At 40.7% G+C, this 21,162-nt stretch overlaps 1 protein-coding gene across 3 annotated transcripts in view; it reads right to left on the bottom strand.

Annotated features, from left to right (window-relative positions):
• The window catches only part of VPS13D (vacuolar protein sorting 13 homolog D), a 1,255,097-nt gene that overhangs the window by 637,296 nt on the left and 596,639 nt on the right, over positions 1-21,162 (bottom strand). For all 3 annotated transcript variants that reach the window (XM_053690423.1, XM_053690422.1, XM_053690424.1), the window contains 2 exons: positions 14,054-14,301; positions 2,995-3,186 (listed from right to left, as the gene is read on the bottom strand). In XM_053690423.1, coding sequence (XP_053546398.1) covers positions 2,995-3,186; positions 14,054-14,301 — 440 coding nt within the window. The remainder of the gene's footprint in view (positions 1-2,994; positions 3,187-14,053; positions 14,302-21,162) is intronic.

Genomic DNA, 21,162 nt, shown 5'->3' with positions numbered 1-21,162 from the left:
TCCACTCTTTAGCTGACAAACATAACATCATGCATTCCAACAGTCTGGATATTGCTGAAGTCTTGCGTACATATTATCACGACCTGTATAATTTACAAAACTCCTCCCGTCTCTTACCAGATGGAGATGGTGGATCTGCTTCTCTGGATATGGACTCCTATTTGGGGTCTGTCACGCTTCCCTCGCTATCGCGAGCAGAAGTGGAGGAATTGGAAGCCCCCATATCCACAGAAGTTTTACGAACCATTGAAGGCCTACCGGCGGGGAAGAGCCCTGGTCCGGACGACTTTAGCGCAAAATATTATAAACTTTATAAATCTATCCTGTCTCCACACTTAGCTTCACTGTTTAACACACTGGATACCTCCCCAGGGCTTCCCCTCCTCCATGTTGACAGCCCATATCACGACCATCCCAAAACCGGGTAAACCGGCAAACCGTCTGGAAAATTTTCGACCGATTTCCCTCCTCAATGTCGATATAAAGATCTTTGCCAAAATCCTTTCCAATAGATTAAATAAACACCTACCCAACTTGATTTCGCCTGACCAAGTGGGCCAGGGACAATACCATAAAGGCTGTACAGGTTAATAAGATCCCATTGATTATGGTCTCTAGAGATGCCGAGAAAGCTTTCGACAGGATCAGCTGGAAGTTTCTGAAGGCAGTCCTGTCAAAGATTAAATTTGGACAACTTTTCACACAGAGGATTTTCTTTCTATATACAGCCCCCTCGGCGCAAGTCAAAATCAACAATATACTCTCCACAGCCTTTAGTATATCAAACGGCACCAGGCAGGGGTGCCCGTTATCACCGCTGTTGTTCGCCCTAGTCATGGAGGTCCTAGCCCAGAAAATTAGGGATAATGGAAAGATTACAGGATTAAAGATAGGAGATCAGGAAAACAAACTATCAATGTACGCAGATGATGTTCTGTTCTCTTTAACAAATCCACTAGTTTCGCTCCCAGAGGTCTTTAGGGAATTTGAGGAGTACGGCAGGTTCTCCAACTTACATTTAAACAAAACAAAATCGGAAATCCTTAATGTTAATCTCTCCACTATATGTCCCTTGCGTATACAAACGCGTACCCTTAAGTATATAGGGATTCACCTTACTCCGACTACAGAGGCACTCTACGAGGCCAACTACACGCACTTGCTTACCGAGATTACGGGGGACCTCTCCTCCTGGACAAATAAACTGGTCTCTTTTCTCGGGAAAATCGGCATTATAAAGATGAATATCTTACCCCGCGTATTGTACTACCTTCAGACTCTCCCAGTCCCTTTACCTACACATTACTTGCATAAATTACAAAGTGTGGTGGAGGGGATTATATGGAGGGGAGTAAAACCACGGATAGCAAAACAAACTCTCTATCTCACAAAAGAAAAGGGTGGGCTGGGAGTTCTTAACCGATTAGCTTACCGTAAGGCCGGCAACCTTCAGCACTAAGTAGAATGGTGTCGCAATTCCAAAGATAAGACGTGGGTTCAGATTAGTAGAGCAATTCTAGGAGTGAAAAACCTGGGTACCCTGGGCTGGATCTTCGCCAAATCCAGGCCCAAAATCATAGACCGCTATCCTTTTTCTTCACAAGGTGAGATAGAACCCTAGTGGAACACCCCTATATCTCCTCAAATCCCTCACCACTTACACCTTTCATAGATAACCTAGACATTCCTTTCACAAGTACACAGCAAGTGATAATAGATAAGACACAGATAGCATAGGTGACTTTTCATCGACTATTAACGGACAAAAAACTCAGGAAAAGGGAGGATCTGGAGCAAACCAGACTCAGGGTCTCCTGGTACTTTCATGTACAACTCCAGCACTACCTGACGACATATAATAGACTGGACAACATGACCAGGCAACTGACTTTCCTAGAATCCTTGTGTTTGCTACCCACTACACCAAAACACATGATCTCCATCGCTTACCGCCTGATTATCTCACACAAAAAGATGCCATTACCTAGCTATGTAAGACAGTGGAATCGGGAGATGACACCCCCCCCCCATCCGACAAAGATTGGTACAAAATACTGAACGCCCAAATAAAAGCTTCCATATCAGCAAGAGTGTTAGAATCTAACTATAAATATCTGTCCCGATGGTATCTCACGCCTGACAGAATAAAGAGAATATATAAACAAACGGGAATTGTTGGCTGGGGTGTGGGGAGCATGGTACCTTCCTCCACGTCTGGTGGGAGTGTGAACCTATCAGGCCTTTCTGGCAGTCAATCCTGAACATTATGGAAAAAAAAATCTTAATATTTCTTTAAATAGATCACCCGGCCTCCTCCTGTTCCACGGCCTCACTAAACTAAAAGATAAACCCACAAAACAACTTTTCCTCATAATGCTTAACAGTGCCAAATCCCTTGTCCCTAGGATGTGGAGGAAGGTGGAGGTTCCATTAGTCACGGACTGGACGATTCAGGTAGATAGACATCTACAATTGGAAAGGTTTAGGTACCTAAGAGACGACAATATAGAAATACATGAATACATGTTGGAACTCTGGAGACCTCTGGTCTCAGCCTCCAGACCTAATACTTAGAGAGATGGCTGGTGCTGGGGATTCATAATCTCCTACTGTCCACAAATGACCCACCTGGATTTCTCCCTCTGGGAGTCCATCTGATCCTTCCCCCCTGCCTCTTCACGTTTCCTTCCTCTTTCTTCTTCTTTCTTCCTTCTTTCCTATTTTTCCTTATCTGATTTCTTATTCCCAATAACATTCTCTTGACATGGGAATGTGAGTAAAACCGCATGTCAAGAGACAATTTATCCTTTAGAAAATATATTACCACGTTATATGTTATAGATTGCATGACTGAGATTCTAGAGCTATTTAGAAACTTGTACATGTAGGTAGTAGTGATGTGAACACTCACAAAAACAGCAAGAAACTAATTTCATGATAAAATGAAGTCATAACCTAGAAAGGTGAGAAAAACATTATTAAGGTTTAACTAACCTGTTTTATTAATCAACCAATAGGGTGCAGAAATCAATATTTTTAAGGCCCCTTCTGTTCGGCACACAATGCGTATGGTGAGATTTAGCTGTCTCTTGTTTGAATCATAAAGTCTCATTCTCACCATGTAGTTTTGTGTTCCAGGTGGTATTAGCAGTTCTTTGCAGTGTTGAAAATTTTCAAGAGATATTCCTGAAAAAAAAAAAAACCTTAGTGAGTACATACCTGTTAAACTGGATACAAAAAAGTTAAAGTGATAGTAAATCCTAGCGTTTGTGTAACGCTAGGATTTAACAGTGCAACAATTAAAGGGGACTTTCAGTCATGAAGTATAAAATACTTTATGCTGAAAGCTCCTATATTTGTCTGTAGCATTTGAAGTGCTGAGCGCCTCAGGCAGCCTATGGCAAAACGCTATTTTATTACTGAGGTGATTTTCGACAATAGCATGATAGCTATCCAGCATAATGCCAGCTGGCCCGCATGGCTATTGGCTAATAGTTGGAAACGTCACCTCAATGAAAAATAGTGTTCTGTGGGCGACCGGAGGTGCTCAGCGCGGCAAACTCTACAGACAAATAAAGGAACTTTCAGCATGAAGTATTTTATACTTCATGACTGAAAGTCCCCTTTATTTGTTGCACTGGTAAATCCTAGCATTTCAGAAACACTAGGATTTACTATCACTTTAAGAAGCTTGCGATTGAATTATCCTGAAAATACAAATGACAAGTACAACTTTGTTTCAAAACAGATTTTGATATTCGATTATTTAACCCATCCATTGCCACTTGTACCATTATCCTATTAAAAGTAAACAGCTCATTTACAATTTAAATAGTACCAAATAAAAAAAATAAGTATAAAAAGTCCAGAAGTATTTTCGGATCTTACAATAACTTTTTTTTCTTTTTAAGTGAAATCTATGCTAATTCTATTTTTTACCATTCATTCGGCTAGATTACAAATTTTTGTCGGTAATGGTGTGCGGTGCTAACGAGCCTTTTTTTCTCACCGCTCACTTAAGACAACGCTGGTATTACGAGTTTTCTGCAAGCCGGCGTTAGCCTCAGAAAAGTGAGCGTCAAGCAAAATTTAGCTCCACATCTCACTGTAATACCAGCGTTGCTTAAGTCAGCGGTAAGCTGGCTGAACGTGCTTGTGCACAATTTCCCCATAGGAAAAAATGGGGCTAAGCTGGCTGAAAAAAACCCTAACACCTGCAAAAAAGCAGCGTTCAGCTCCTAACGCAGCCCCATTGTTTCCTATGGGGAAATAAAATTTATGTCTACACCTAACACCCTAACATGAACCCCGAGTCTAAACACCCCTAACTTTACACTTATTAACCCCTAATATGCCGCCCCCGACATCGTCGCCACCTACATTATATTATTAACCCCTAATCTGCCGCTCCGGACACTGCCGCCACCTACATTATACTTATGAACCCCTATTCTGATGCCCCCAACATTGCCGAACCCTACATTATAGTTATTAACCCCTAATCTGCCCCCCCAACGTCGCCGCAACTATATTAAATTTATTAACCCCTAATCTGCCGCCGCCAATGTCGCTGCCACTATAATAAATTTATTAACCCCTAAACCTAAGTCTAACCCTAACCCCCCCTAACTTAAATATAATTTAAATACATCTAAATAAATTTACTATAATTAAATAAATTAATCCTATTTCAAACTAAATACTTACCTATAAAATAAACCATAAGATAGCTACAATATAACTAAGTTACATTGTAGCCATTTTAGGATTTATATTTATTTTACAGGCAACTTTGTATTTATTTTAACTAGGTACAATAGAATAGTTAGTAACTATTTAATAGCTACCTAGTTAAAATAACTACAAATTTACCTGTAAAATAAATCCTAACCTAAATTACAATTAAACCTAACACTACACTGTCATTAAATTAATTACATAAACTAACTACAATTAAATTAAATAAACTAAAGTACAAAAAAAACAAACACTAAATTACAGAAAATAAAAAAATAATTACAATTTTTTTAAGCTAATTAAACCTTCTATAATCCCCGTAATAAAATAAAAAAGCCCCCAAAAATAATAAAATTCCCTACCCTATACTAAATTACAAATATCCCTTAAAAGGGCCTTTTGCGGGGCATTGCCCCAAAGTAATCAGCTCTTTTACCTGTAAAAAAAAAAGACAATACCCCCCCAACATTACAACCCACTGCCCACACACCCAACCCTACTCTAAAAACCCACCCAATCCCCCCTTAATAAAACCTAACACTACCCCCTTGAAGATCACCCTACCTTGAGCCGTCTTCACCCAGCCGGGCACAAGTGGTCCTCCAGAGGGGCAGAAGTCTTCATCCGATCCGGCCAGAAGAGGACATCCAGACCGGCAGAAGTCTTCATCCAGGTGGCATCTTCTATCTTCTTCCATCCGGAGCGGAGCGCGTCCATCTTGAAGACATCCGACACGGAGCATCCGACGGTGACTGAAGAAAGAAGGTTCCTTTAAGTGACGTCATCCAAGATGTTGTCCCTTTAATTCCGATTGGCTGATAGAATCCTATCAGCCAATCGGAATTAAGGTAGGAAAAATCCAATTGGCTGATGCAATCAGCCAATAGAATTGAAGTTCAATCCTATTGGCTGATCCAATCAGCCAATAGGATTGAATTCGCATTCTATTGGCTGTTCCAATCAGCCAATAGAATGCAAGTTCAAGTCTATTGGCTGATTGCATCAGCCAATAGGATTTTTCCTACCTTAATTCCGATTGGCTAATAGGATTCTATCAGCCAATCGGAATTGAAGGGACGCCATCTTGGATGACGTCACTTAAAGGAACCTTCATTCTTCAGTCGCCGTCGGATGGAAGAGGATGCTCCGCGTCGGATGTCTTCAAGATGGACCCGCTCCGCTCCGGATGGAAGAAGATAGAAGATGCCGTCTGGATGAAGACTTCTGCCGGTCTGGATGTCCTCTTCTGGCCGGATCGGATGAAGACTTTGGCCCCTCTGGAGGACCACTTGTGCCTGGCTGGGTGAAGACAGCTCAAGGTAGGGTGATCTTCAAGGGGGTAGTGTTAGGTTTTATTAAGGGGGGATTGGGTGGGTTTTAGAGTAAAGTGTGTGGGTGGTGGGTTGTAATGTTGGGGGGGTATTGTCTTTTTTTTTTACAGGTAAAAGAGCTGATTACTTTGGGGGCAATGCCCCGCAAAAGGCCCTTTTAAAGGCTATTTGTAATTTAGGATAGGGTAGGGAATATTATTTTGGGGGGCTTTTTTATTTTATTAGGGGGATTAGAGTAGGTGTAATTAGCTTAAAAAATTTGTAATTATTTTTTTATTTTCTGTAATTTAGTGGGGGTTTTTTGTACTTTAGTTTATTTTATTTAATTGTAGTTAGTTTATGTAATTAATTTAATGATAGTTTAGTGTTAGGTGTAATTGTAATTAAGGTTAGGATTTATTTTACAGGTAAATTTGTAGTTATTTTAACTAGGTAGTTATTAAATAGTTACTAACTATTTAATAACTATTGTACCTAGTTAAAATAAATACAAAGTTGCCTGTAAAATAAATATAAATCCTAAGATTGCTACACTGTAACTATTAGTTATATTGTAGCTATCTTATGGTTTATTTTATAGGTAAGTATTTAGTTTGAAATAGGATTAATTTATTTAATAATAGTAATTTTATTTTGTTTAAATTATATTTAAGTTAGGGGGGGTTAGACTTAGGTTTAGACTTAGGTTTAGGGGTTAATTAATTTAATATAGTAGCGGCGACGTTGAGTGCGGCAGATTAGGGGTTAATAAATGTAGATAGGTGTCGGCGATGTTAGGGACGGCAGATTAGGGGTTAATGAAATGTATCTAGTGTTTGCGAGGCGGGAGTGCAGGGGTTTAGGGGTTAATATATTTATTACAATGGTGGCGATGTCCGGTCGGCAGATTAGGGGTTAAAAATGTTATTAAAGTGTTTCTGATGTGGTGGGGGGGGGCTCAGTTTAGGGGTTCATAGGTAGTTTATGGGTGTTAGTGTACTTTGTAGCACTTTAGTTAAGAGTTTTATGTTACGGCGTTAGCCAATAAAACTCTTAACTACTGACTTTTAAATGCGGTAGGAGTCTTGACAGGAGAGGGTTTACCGCTCACTTTTTTCAGCAATCGTAATACCGGCGTTAGGAAAATCCCATTAAAAAGATAGGATACGCAATTGACCTAAGGGGATTTGCGGTATGCGAAAATCGCGGAAAAAAAGTGAGCGGTACACCTGTACCTGCCAGACTCGTAATACCAGCGGGCGTTAAAAAGCAGCGTTGGGACCCCTCAACGCTGCTTTTTAAGGCTAACACAAGACTCGTAATCTAGGCGATTATCTTTTAGATGAGAACTTAGTTTGAAGACATAACATTGAAAAAAACATACATTATGCTTACCAGATAATTTAATTTCCTTCTGTATAAGGAGAGTCCACGGCTTCATTCCTAACTGTTGGGAAATACTGAACCTGGCCACCAGGAGGAGGCAAAGACACCCCAGTCAAAGGCTTAAATACCTCTCCCCCACTCATTCTGCAGAGGAAACAATGAACAGTAGGAGAAATATCAGGGTATAAAAGGTGCCAGAAGAAAACACAAAATTTAGGGGTCCGTCCATCGGAGAAACACGGGTGGGAGCCGTGGACTCTCCTTATACAGAAGGAAATTAAATTATCTGGTAAGCATAATTCATGTTTTCCTTCTTAATATAAGGAGAGTCCACGGCTTTATTCCTTACTGTTGGGAAACATACCCAAGCTCTAGAGGATACCGAATAATAACAGGAGGGACAGAAAAGAGGCGGACCCTAATTTGAGGGCACCACAGCCTGCAAAACCTTTCTTCCGAAAGCTGCTTCAGCTGAAGCAAAAACATCAAACTTGTATAATTTAGAAAAAGTGTGTAAGGAAGACCAGGTAGCCGCCTTACAAATCTGATCCATAGAGGCCTCGTTCTTAAAGGCCCAAAAGGAAGTCACTGCTCTAGTAGAATAAGTCGTAATTCTCTGAGGTCTATGTCCCGCTGCTTCATAGGTTAAGCGGATAAGACTCCTCAACCAAAAGGATAAGGAAGTCAAAGAGACCTTTACGCTTCCCAGAATATGCCACAAACAAGGAAGAAGTTTGTCTAAAATCCTTAGTAGCTTGAAGATAAAACTTCAAAGCACAAACTTATTATTATTATGAAGTAAACGTTCCTTCGAAGAATCTCTTGATTGATGTTGCGGTCTGACACAACTTTAGGGAGAAACCCTAACTTAGTACGTAGGACAGCCTTATCCGAATGAAACACCAGATAAGGAGGCTCACATTGCAAGGCGGCAATCTCAGATACTCTGTGTGCTGAGGCAATAGCCAGTAGAAAGAGAATTTTCCAGGACAACAATTTAATATCAATTTCATGCATAGGTTTAAACGGAGCCCGTTTACGAACCAGAATCAGACTCCAAAGGGGAGCCAAAGATCTGAACACAGGTCTAATCCTAGTCAGAGCCGTAACAAAAGACTGAACATCTGAAAGCTCAGAGAGCCTCTTGTGCAGTAAAATAGACAAGGCCGAAATCTGACCCCTCAGGGAACTGGCCGAAAGACCTTTCTCCAAACCATCCTGGAGAAACAACAGAATCCTGGCAACCTTAACTTTATGCCAAGGAAAACCATGCTCTTCACACCAGAATAAGTAGGTTCTCCACACCTTATGATAGATGAGACGAGTAACTGGCATACGAGCTTGGATGAGAGTATCAATAACTCTCTCAGAAAAACCTCTCTTTGCTAGGACTAAGCGTTCAATCTCCACGCAGTCAGCCTCAGAGAATCTAGATTTTGATGAACAAAAGGACCTTGTTCCAGCAGATCCCTGCGATAAGGTAACTTCCATGGAGGAGATGACATTCTCACTAGGTCAGTGAACAAAGTCCTACGTGGCCACGATAGAGCAATCAGTATTACTGACACCTGCTCCTGCTTGATGCGGGCCACTACCCAAGGAAGGAGTGGTAATGGGGGAAAAAGGTAGACTAGATTGAACCTCCAAAGCACCGCTAATGCATCTATTAGCTCTGCCTGAGGGTCCATGGACCTCGACTCATATCTGGGTAGTTTGGCATTGAGACGAGACGCCATGAGATCTATCTCCGGAGTCCCCTACCTGTTGCATATCGACACAAACGCTTCGGGATGGAGAGACCATTCCCCCGGATGAAAAGATTGTCTGCTGTGGTTATGTTGGTTATAAGCCACTGAGGTTATATTGTCTGATTGAAATCTGATTAACTGGGAGAAACCCAGAAGAGGCCAAGCCTTCAGAGCATTGTAGATTGCTCGAAGCTCCAAAATGTTGATCGGGTGGGAGCGTTCCTCCTGAGACCACAGGCCCTGTGCCTTTTTGGCATCCCAAAAAGCTCCCCATCCTGAGAGGCTCGTGTCCGAAGTCACAATCTCTCAGGATGGTCTGAGAAAGGACAGATGATCTGGAGAGAGACACCAAAAGAGCGATTCTCTTGAACGGTTGTCCAGGGAAATCTGTTGAGACAGATCCGAATGATCACCCTTCCACTGCCTCAGCATGCACAACTGTAGTGTCCTGAGACGGAACCTGGCAAAAGGAATTATGTCCATGCTGGACACCATGAGACCAATTACCTCCATACACTGAGCCACAGATGGCCTTAAGGAGGTCCGGTGGGCAAGACATGCCAAAGCTAGCTTGCACCGTCTCTGGTCGGTTAGAAATATCCTCATGGATATTGAATCTATTATAGTACCCAGGAATTCCACCCAAAACTCTTCTCTAAGTTTATCTTCCATCCATATGATCGAAGAAGAGAGAGAAGAGATGCCGAATGGTCCTCTGCTAGCCGAAAGGATGGTGCTTGAACCAGAATGTCGTCCAAGTAGGGAGCTACTGCTATACCTTGGGTTCTGGCGACGGCCAGGAGAGCTCCTGGAACCTTTGTAAAGATTCTTGGGGACGTAGCTAGACCAAACGAAAGTGCAATGAACTGGAAGTGCTGATCCAGGAACGCAAATCTTAGGAACTGGAAGTGGTCCTTGTGGATTGGAACGTGAAGGTAAGCATCCTTCAGATCTATAGTGGTCATGAACTGTCCTTCCTGAACTAGAGGAAGAATGGACCTTATTGTCTCCATCTTTAACGAGTGGACATTAAGAAATTTGTTTAAGCACTTTAGGTCCAGAATTGGGCGAAAAGTTTCCCCTTTTTTTGAGACGTATCCCAAACCTCTTTCTGCGATAGGAACCGGGAAAATGACCCCCAAGAAAGGCTTCCCTCTTTTATGGTTTTAAAGACAGGCTTGAGAGGAGAAATCTGCCCTTGGGTGGTTGAGAAAACCAATCAGGGATCTTATATCCCTGAGCTATGACCTCCAGGACCCACGGATCCTAAACGTCCCTGAACCAAGCGTCTGAAAACCGCGAAAGTCTGCACCCTACACGATCCGGCTTTAGATCGGGGGCCGCCCCTTCTTGCCGACTTGTTCTCGGCGGGCTTCTTGTTCTGCTTGGATTTATTCCATGATTAAGCCGGCTTCCAAGTGCTTTTGGTTTGCTCGGGCTTAGAGGAGGACTGCTGACGTTGGGACTTTTCAGAACGAAAGGAATGAAAATTAGATCCTTGTCCCTTAGATTTGTTCTTTTTTTATACTGTGGTAGGAAGGCCTGGACCAAATAAAATGTTTCCCTTAAAAGGGAGGGAAAGTAGTCTAGACTTAGAAGTCATGTCTGCAGACCAGGACTTCAGCCATAGCGCCCGACGCGTCTGCACTGAGAAACCATCTTAGCATTCAGGCGAATAATCTGCAAGTTTGCATCACAGATAAAAGAATTAGCAAATCTCAAAGCCTTAATTCTGTCTTGGATAACGTCGAGGGGACCCTCCACCTCGATCAATTCCGTTAAGGAGTCGCACCAGTAGGCCGCAGTTCCAGCAATCGAGGCAACAGCCGCTGCCGGTTGAAATAAATATCCCGTATGCTGAAACATTTTTCTGAGAAAAGTTTTAATCTTTTTATCCATCGGCTCTCTGAAAGACGAGATATCCTCAAGAGGGATAGTAGTACGCTTAGCTAACGTGGAGATAGCACCATCCACCTTAGGGACGGAACCCCACAACTCCAGATGAGAGTCCGGGACCGGGAATCATTTTTTAAAGAAAGACGAAGAGGAAAAGGAAGATCCAATTCTATCCCATTAGTTTTTAATAATATTCCCCATTTTTACAGGTACAAAAAAAGTTAGTGGGGCTACCCAATCCTCGTACACTCTGTCTAATTTAGGGATCAAAAGATCATCAGGCAACTTGGCCTCTGGAACCTCGAATGTTGACAGAACCTCCTTTAGAAGAAAACGTAGGTGTTCCTCCGCAGCCGGAGGCCTAGAGGTAGCAGACTCTGATCCAGAAAATTCACCCTCTGACGACTCAGACCCATTCTAGGATACTTGAAAGGCAGACAAATTAAGCAAATCACTGGATGTCCCCTGGACTGGAGAGCTATGTTTAACCTTTCGCTTAGCAGGGCGAGGTAGAGCACTAAGGGCCTCAGACACCTCCATCTTTAACTGCGCGGTAAAGTCTGATGGTAAAAGGCTTCCTCCAGATGGAGGATCAGGCTTGCTACGGGAAGCTGCATGTGACAATGGAGATGATTGATGGGTATGCACCTCACAGGATGGCGAGTCCTCAGAGGTGGACGGCTCAGTCGTACTAAAGGGGTTAACCTTCTTAGACATAATAACCTTGTTGATGCATATGGAACATAGTTGAGAGGGCGGGCACACCAAGGCCTCCTCACAATATAGACAGGTATTACAATTAGGAATTGAGGAAGTACCCTCAAGCATATCAGGATCCTCCATAGCTTGCGCTAACAACAGTAGGATACAAATAAATGCCCTTTTTATTTCTCACAAAAACTGCACCTTTATACCCCCAATGACTGGGGAACTCACCACCTCCTATACCCAGGCAACCAGAGAAGAAGCAACCTCTCCTACAGCTAGCTCGGTTAGGAAAGTGAAAACGAAAGTGTGACCACACCCGGCCACGTGGTGCGCAATGCAGGACTGCCCCTGCTAGCGTTCAAAGTGAAAGTAAAACACCTGTATGTTCCGTTACCGCGTAACAACAGTCTATGAGCCCAGAATAAATCTCACACATAAAGCAGCATAAATCAAAGAACACATTTGATTAATCCCCACTGTTCAATAACCTCCCTCAGGAGATATTAACCCACGATTCTGTAAAGATAAAAAGAGTCACACTGTGACTGTCTTCAGCAATTTCAACATAAGTAAAAATTGAAACGATCTTGCCAGAATCCGTGCTGTGGAACAGAAACACAGCCTCTCAAGTGTAACAGTCTTGTAGTATTGCTCCTGACATGGACTTGAGTGAAGAAAGCAGACAGTGAAACTTGTCAACACTGGATGCTTAAGAAACTGTTAGCAGGCAGTCTGGATGGGTTCGCAGAAAGACTCTCCCTGCATCACCAGACTCTAACTTTTGTCAATGCTCTCACTGAGAGGCTGACAAGACTACTTAAAACTCCAGTTCCATAACGAAAGGCATATATCCCTCCTGACGAACAACTCTGAAATCTTCTAACACTTCTCTGCCATCCTCCTGTGACGAAAGGCAAAGAATGACTGGGGGATAGGGGAAGTGGAAGAGGTATTTAAGACTTTGGCTGGGGTGTCTTTGCCTCCTCCTGGTGGCCAGGTTCAGTATTTCCCAACAGTAAGGAATGAAGCCGTGGACTCTCCTTATATTAAGAAGGAAATATGCTTTTAACAAGATTTGTTAAATTGTCCTGCTACCCACAACTCTATAATGAACGTTTTTGTAGAAGATGTACTGGAATGCACAATAACTAACTTCTGTAGAGATGATTACTTTCTTTCATAAACCACGTTTGACTTAAAACAGATCCTTACTGGTGGAGAAACAGAAATAGTAGATAATTGCTTTTATGCAGACATTTTACAATCAGTACTTAATGGTTGTTATCTGCTATGAATATAATTATAAATGTATTTAATGTAAATCATTAGCACAGGGAAAAAATAATAAGAGGGTAAAGCACATACCACCCTTGTGAGCATGCAGTACTAGCTTAAAGTGATTGTAAACTTTGGCTATTGAATCCACACTATCTATAATTATTCATAAAAAGAGGGGCACTTTCATTCATAAAAATAATTACAAGACGCTTCATTCTTAAAATAATTACCATTTAGTGATCGTAAACACTGTGCCGTTCCTCCGCCCACATCTCATACTTTTTTTTTTTTTGTGCCCCACGAGCTGGATGCCAAAGGGGGCACGCAACGATTGAATGAAGCTGGATTCGTCATCAAAGACAAAAATAGAGTATGATATGTAGGCGGAGGAACGGCGCAATGTTAACTATCACTAAATGGTAATAATTTTAAGAATCAAGCGAAAAATCACTTTAAAGGGAACAAAATATTGAATAAAATTAAAAACATTAACTGAATACATTTGTGTTTGCAAAATGCAACATTTAAAAGATAACAGTGCTACAATAAAGTTTACTGTGCTTGCTGATATGGTCCTAGGTCTTAAATACACACATTCATCTCCTATGCATGGTGGCATCAGGCAATACAATATGGATGGAACTTGGACCACACATGGTAAGCAAATGCACATTTGAATCACAAGAAGGCTCAGTTGAAATGCCATTAGGGTTGGCACCTCGGCCATGTTTTCCTGGATACTTATGAGTTACCCATGCTTCAGGGTATGCAGGGAAGAACATGAATAGTGCTGTCCACAGTCACTATTTGTGTGCTGTTTAGGTGCACAATGCATGTTCTCCACTGCACACCCTGTAGTATGTATAACTTATAAGTGTCCAGGAAAACATGGCCAAGGTGGCCATGCATTACAAATATTTTTATGTTCTATTAAAGGGTAATTAAATCCTAAGTTTCATAAGTCTACCTAATGCAAAATAAGAATCTTACCAAGCTCAAAGTTTTGAGATGTGTCTGCTGTATGCAGCGCCATTTCTTTGCCAGATTTCAAGGTTCCTTTGATTGGTGTTCCTTTCACATAGAAATTAAGTTCATAAGGCAACAGGTTACAGACCACAACTGTTGGCAGCAGAAAAATTGTATGCCCAGGTTGTCGAAATATTTGTTTAGCACTATCTGAAAAGATGCTTGATGGCATATATTCTGGATAATTATCCTTCTTTAAAGCCACACAGAACCTAAAAGATCACAGACATTGTTTTGTATGTATACTAAAAATAAATTACATTTACATTTTTGATTTAGCTGCATATATTTAAAATCAAGCAATCGCCATAAGCTTTACAAAAGATAGAAACAGATATATCTCCTTAAAGTGATATTGTTTTTTGACATTCAATGTAAAATTTAAAAAGTAGTATTAGTTTAATTCATGAAAACACACAAATTTAAAACTTACTTTAGTGCTCTGGCAGCCCTGACACTAATACCTGTTTTTTTTTTTTTGAGACGTTTCACCATTGTCCAATCAAAATCACGTCATTTTGGCATGTTTCAATGAAGAAGAAAAAAAAAAGGATCTTTCTTTCATGTAATTGGCAAGAGTCCCTGAGCTAGTGATGTATGGGATATACAATCCTACCAGGCGGGGCAAAGTTTTCTAAACCTCAAAATGCCTATAAATAATACACCCCTCACCACACCCACAATTCAGTTTTACAAACTTTAGGCTAGATTACGAGTTGTGCGTTAGGGTTAAAAAGCAGCGTTGAGAGGTCCCAACGCTGCTTTTTAACACCCACTGGTATTACAAGTCTTGAAATGACAGGCTCACCGCTCACTTTTTTGGCCAGACTCGGAAATACCGCAAATGCACTTACGTCAATTGCGTATCTTATAGTTTCAATGGGACGTGCATAACGCCGGTATTACGAGTCTGACTAAAAGTGAGCGGTACAGCCTCTCCTGTCAAGACTGATACCGCAATTTAAAGTCAGTAGTTAAGAGTTTTACACTACAACGCTGTAGCATAAAACTCTTAAGTGCTAAAAAGTACACTAACACCCATAAACTACCTATTAACCCCTAAACCGAGGCCCCCCCACATCGCAAACACTAAAATAATTTTTTAACCCCTAATCTGCCGTACCGGACATCGCCGCCACTATAATAAATATATTAACCCCTAAACCGTCACAATTCCGCATCGCAAACACTAGTTAAATATGATTAACCCCTAATCTGCCGGCCCTAACATCGCCACCACCTACCTACATTTATTAACCCCTAATCTGCCGACCCCAACGTCGCCGCTACTATATTAAATGTATTAACCCCTAACTTAAATATAATTTAAATAAATCTAAATAAAATTACTACAATTAACTAAATTATTCCTATTTAAAACTAAAAGTTATTAACTATTTAATAACTATTTAATAACTACCTAGTTAAAATAAAGACAGTTACCTGTAAAATAAAACCTAACAAGTTACAATTACACCTAACACTACACTATAATTAAATTAATTACCTAAACTAAATACAATTAATTACAATTGAAAAAAAATATCTTAAGTACGAAAAAAAAACAACACTAAATTACAGAAAATAATAAAATAATTACAATTATTTTTAAACTAATTATACCTACTATAATACGCCTAACAAAATAAAAAATCCCCCAAAATAAAAAAAGCCCTACCCTACACTAAATTACAAATAGCCCTTAAAAGGGCCTTTTGCGGGGCATTGCCCCAAAGTAATCAGCTCTTTTACCTGTAAAAAAAAATTACAAATACCCCTCCAACATTAAAACCCACCACCCACACAACCAACCCTACTCTAAAACCCACCCAATCCCCCCTTAAAAAAACCCCTTGAAGATCACCCTACCTTGAGAAGTCTTCACCCAGACAGGCAGAAGTCTTCATACAAGCTGGGCAGAAGAGGTCCTCCAGACGGGCAGAAGTCTTCATCCAGACGGCATCTTCTATCTTCATCCATCCAGCACGGAGCGGGTCCATCTTCAAGACATCTGACGCAGAGCATCCTCTTCTTTCTTCGTAGGACGACTGAATAAAGGTTCCTTTAAATGACGTGATCCAAGATGGCATACCTTCAATTCCGATTGGCTGATAGAATTCTATCAGCCAATCGGAATTAAGGTAGAAAAAATCCTATTGGCTGATGCAATCAACCAATAGGATTGAACTTCAATCCTATTGGCTGATCCAATCAGCCAATAGGATTGAGCTGGCATTCTATTGGCTGTTCCAATCAGCCAATAGAATGCAAGCTCAATCCTATTGGCTGATTGCATCAGCCAATAGGATTTTTTCTACCTTAATTCCGATTGGCTGATAGAATTCTATCAGCTAATCGGAATTGAAGGGACGCCATCTTGTATGATGTCATTTAAAGGAACCTTCATTCAGTCGTCGGACGAAGAAAGAAGAGGATGCTCCATGTCGGATGTCTTGAAGATGGAGCCGCTCCGCGCCGGATGGATGAAGATAGAAGATGCCGTCTGGATGAAGACTTCTGCCCGTCTGGAGGACCTCTTCTGCCCGGTTGGGTGAAGACGTCTCAAGGTAGGGTGATCTTCAAGGGGTTAGTGTTAGGTTTTTTAAGGGGGGATTGAGTGGGTTTTAGAGTAGGGTTGGTTGTGTGGGTGGTTGGTTTTAATGTTGGGGGGGGGGATTTGTAATTTTTTTTTTCAGGTAAAAGAGCTGATTACTTTGGGGCAATGCCCCGCAAAAGGCCCTTTTAAGGGCTATTTGTAATATAGTGTAGGGTAGGGCTTTTTTATTTTGGGGGGCTTTTTTATTTTGTTAGGTGGATTAGAGTAGGTGTAAGCTTAAAAATCTTGTAATTATTTTATTAATTTCTGTAATTTAGTGTTTGTTTTTATTCGTACTTTAGATATTTTTTTAAATTGTAATTAATTGTATTTAATTTAGGTAATTAATTTAATTATAGTGTAGTGATAGGTGCAATTTTAACATAGGTTAGGTTTTATTTTACAGGTAAATTTGTCTTTATTTTAACTAGGAAGTTATTAAATAGTTAAGAACTATTTAATAACTATTGTACCTAGTTAAAATAAATACAAAATTGCCTGTAAAATAAAAATAAACCCTAAGATAGCTACAATGTAACTATTAGTTATATTGTAGCTAGCTTAGGGCTTATTTTATAGGTAAGTATTTAGCTTTAAATAGGAATAATTTAGTGAATTGTATTAATTTTATTTAGATTTATTTAAATTAATTTTAAGTTAGGGGGGGTGTTAGGGTTAGACTTAGATTTAGGGGTTAATAACTTTATTATAGCGGTGGCGACGTTGTGGGCGGCAGATTAGGGGATAATAAATCACTTTTTTGCGGTTAACGCCGGGTTTGTAAAAACCCGTAATACCAGCGCTGTCTGCAAGTGAACGGTGAGCATAAACTGCTCATTCGCACCGCACCCCTGTAAACGTAAAACTCGTAATCTAGGTGTTTGTCTACTATGGAAGTGGTTAAGTAACTTTGTGCTTAGATTCTACGTTGATATGCGCTTCTCAGCATTTTGAAGTCAGAGTACAGCAAATGTCAGAGGGTTGTGAAGGGAGTATTACCTATTGAATGCAATGGTTTTCCTCACGGGAGATCTATTTCATAGGTTCTCTGTCATCGGTCGTAGAGATTCATCTCCTACCTCCCGTATTCAAATCAACGGTATACTCTCATATTCCATTACCTCTACTGATAACTGTTTCAGTACTGGTTTGGCTATCTGCTATATGTGGATGGGTGTCTTTCCGTAAGTATGTTTTCATTACTTAAGACACTCTCAGCTATGGTTTGGCTCTTTATGTTAATGTAAAGTTCCAGAGGCGTAACTAGAAACCACAGGGCCCAGGTGCAAGAATCTAAGAAGGGCCCTCCCACCACCCCTCCAAAAAAAGGTGAATTTAATACATTTTTTTTTTTTTACATTTAACACAGAAAAAAATGTGAATCAGATTACATGTCTGCAAAAGGAGGTACCCTGTGCCCACAGTCTGTGAGATGGCCTGACCCCCTATTACTGTATATATATATATAGTGACACTATTTAACCCCCCAGTACTGTATATAGTAAGTTAGTGACACAGTCTGTAATCTGCCGGTGAGATGGCTGGCCTGACCCTACCTGCCCACTACTTTATAAAGTGACCACAGTAGTCAGTGACATGGTCCACCCCCCCATATAGTGGTACTGTATAGTGACACTGTTTACCCCCTGCCCCCCATGCTGTAGTAACAAGGTCTGTAATTTGCTGGTTCCACAAACACACATACATGCATAAATACACACACAGTCACATACATACACACACACACACACACACACACAAACACATAAACACCAATGTGTAAAACAGAAAAACTAACCCCTGTAGTCATGTCACACTCACATGATATCAGTGCAGGCAGTGGTAGGTTAACGTTTTTTTTTAGCCGGGCCCCCATTCTCAGGGGCCCAGTCGCACCTGCGGCCTCTGCACCCCCTGTAGTTCCGCCCCTGTAAAGTTCTAAATATATGTATTGTAATTATATTTGCCATGAGTCAGGTTTATGTATATTTCCTTTTGCAGACTATCAGTTTCATATTTGGGAAAATATTTTTCTTTCCTGGGGTATAGTCTTTTTTTCAATTGACTGTTTTTTCATTAAAATTTGCGGGCAAAATTAAGCTTGCGAGGGCACAAAATGCCAAAGTTTATTGCGTCATTCTTGGCGCGAGAATTCTTTTGGCGCCAAGGTACGTCCGATGACGCAAATTTGTCATTTCCGGCGTCGTAGTTGACGCTGAGTTCCTTGCACAAGGTTGCGTCTTAAATGACGCGAGTGTGTTATTTCCGGATGTTGATAGCGCCCAAAAAAATTCATTATTTAAAACCCCATTCCTATGTGCCTCTTGCCTTTTTCTATGTCAGAGGGCTATGCTGTTTGCATTTTTTTCCCATTCCTGAAACTGCCATATAAGGAAATTGATCATTTTGCTTTATATGTTGTTTTTTCTCTTACATTTGCAAGATGTCTCAATCTGATCCTGTCTCAGAAACCACTGTTGGAATCCTGCTGCCTGATAACAGTTCTACCAAAGCTAAGTGCATTTGTTGTAAATTAGTGGAGATTATATCTCCAGCTGTGGTATGTAATAGTTGTCATGATAAGCTTTTACATGCAGAGAATGTGTCCATCAGTAATAGTACAATGCATGTTGTTCCTTCAACATCTAATGTACATGATATACCTATGAGTATAAAAGATTTTGTTGCTGATGCAATTCAGAAGGCTTTGTCTGCCATCCCGCCTTCTAACAAACGTAAAAGGTCTTTTAAAACTTCTCATAAAGTTGATGAAATTTCAAATGACCGACAACATACTGAATTATCCTCCTCTGATGAGGATCTATCAGATTCAGAAGATCCTTCCTCAGATATTGACACTGACAAATCTACTTATTTATTTAAAATGGAGTATATGTGTTACTTGTTAAAAGAGGTGTTGATTACACATTGGATATTGAGGAAGCTAGTCCTCTTGATATTAAAACTAGTAAACGTTTAAATTCTGTTTATAAACCTCCTGTGGTTACTCCAGAGGTTTTTCCAGTTCCTGATGCTATTTCTGATATGGTTTCTAAGGAATGGAATAGCCCTGGTACTTCTTTTATTCCTTCTTCAAGGTTTAAAAAATCGTATACTTTGCCAGCAGTTAGATTGGAGTTTTGGGAAAAGATCCCCAAAGTTGATGGGGTATTTCTACTCTGGCTAAACGTACTACTATTCCTATGGAAGTTAGTACTTATTTTAAAGATCCTTTAGATAAGAAAATTGAATCTTATCTAAGGAAAGCTTATTTATATTCTGGCCATCTTCTCAGGCCTGCCATTTCTATGGCTGATGTTGCAGCTGCATCAACTTTTTGGTTGGAAAGTTTAGCGCAACAGGAAATGGATCCTGATTTGTCTAGCATTGTTCGTTTGCTTCAACAAGCTAATCATTTTATATGTGATGCCATTTTTGATATCATCAAAATTGATGTTAAATCAATGTCTGTAGCAATTTTAGCTAGAAGAGCTTTGTGGCTCAAATATTTGAATGCTAACATGGTATTTAAGTCTAGATTACTATCTCTTTCTTTCCAAGGTAATAAGTTATTTGGTTCTCAGTTGGATTCGATTATTTCAACTGTCACTGGAGGGAAGGGAGTTTTTTTGCCTCAGGATAAAAGACCTATGGGTAAATCTAAAGCTTCTAATCATTATCGTTCCTTTCGACAAAATAAGGAACAGAAACATAATCCTTCCCCCAAAGAATCTGGTTCCAATTGGTGACCTTCTTCAAGTTGGAGTAAATCAAAACCAAAGTGTCAGGGATTTTTCCCTGTTGTGTTTGCCATGTGCTGCTGGCAGCCATTTTACTCACCTCTCTTCCTGACTATGGTGCATTGTGGGGGATGCTGCTCAATTCCTGCACTTCCTTTCATGGCCAGACTGGTGTGCATCATCCATGTGAGACAGGATGCAGTCTCAGAATTGTAATGTCATCACTTATTATTTAAAGGGCCTCTGTACAGTATGCTTTGCCTTTGCGTTGTCTCAGACCTGTTTGTGAGAGTACCTGTGTATTATCTGGCTGCCTGACGTCCTTCCTGGTTCATGATCTCTGGCTTGTTCCTGACTCTGCTGTTTTCCTCGTTCCTGTTTCCGGCTCGTCTGACTATTCGCTTTGGCTCCTGACTCGGCTCGTCTGATTACCAGCTCTGGTTTTGATTCCTGGCTTGTTATTTGACTTGTGGACTTTTTATTATTTTTTGCTATTAATAAAGGTGTGATTATTTTTGCACTTCTCGTCTCAGTCTGATTCCTGGCACCCTGACACAAAGCCAGCCCCCAAGTCCGCATGAAGGTGCGGCCCTCATTCCGGCTCAGCTGGTAGGGGGCAGATTAAGATTCTTCCAAGACATTTGGGCAGATTGTGTCCAAAGTCAATGGATTCAGAGTATTGTCTCTCAAGGGTACCAAATAGGATTCAGAGTAAGACCTTGCATCCCAGCAAATCC

This window comes from Bombina bombina, chromosome 8, assembly GCF_027579735.1.
Source record: "Bombina bombina isolate aBomBom1 chromosome 8, aBomBom1.pri, whole genome shotgun sequence".
Lineage (NCBI taxonomy): Eukaryota > Metazoa > Chordata > Amphibia > Anura > Bombinatoridae > Bombina > Bombina bombina.
This window is presented reverse-complemented; position numbering and strand designations above follow the sequence as displayed.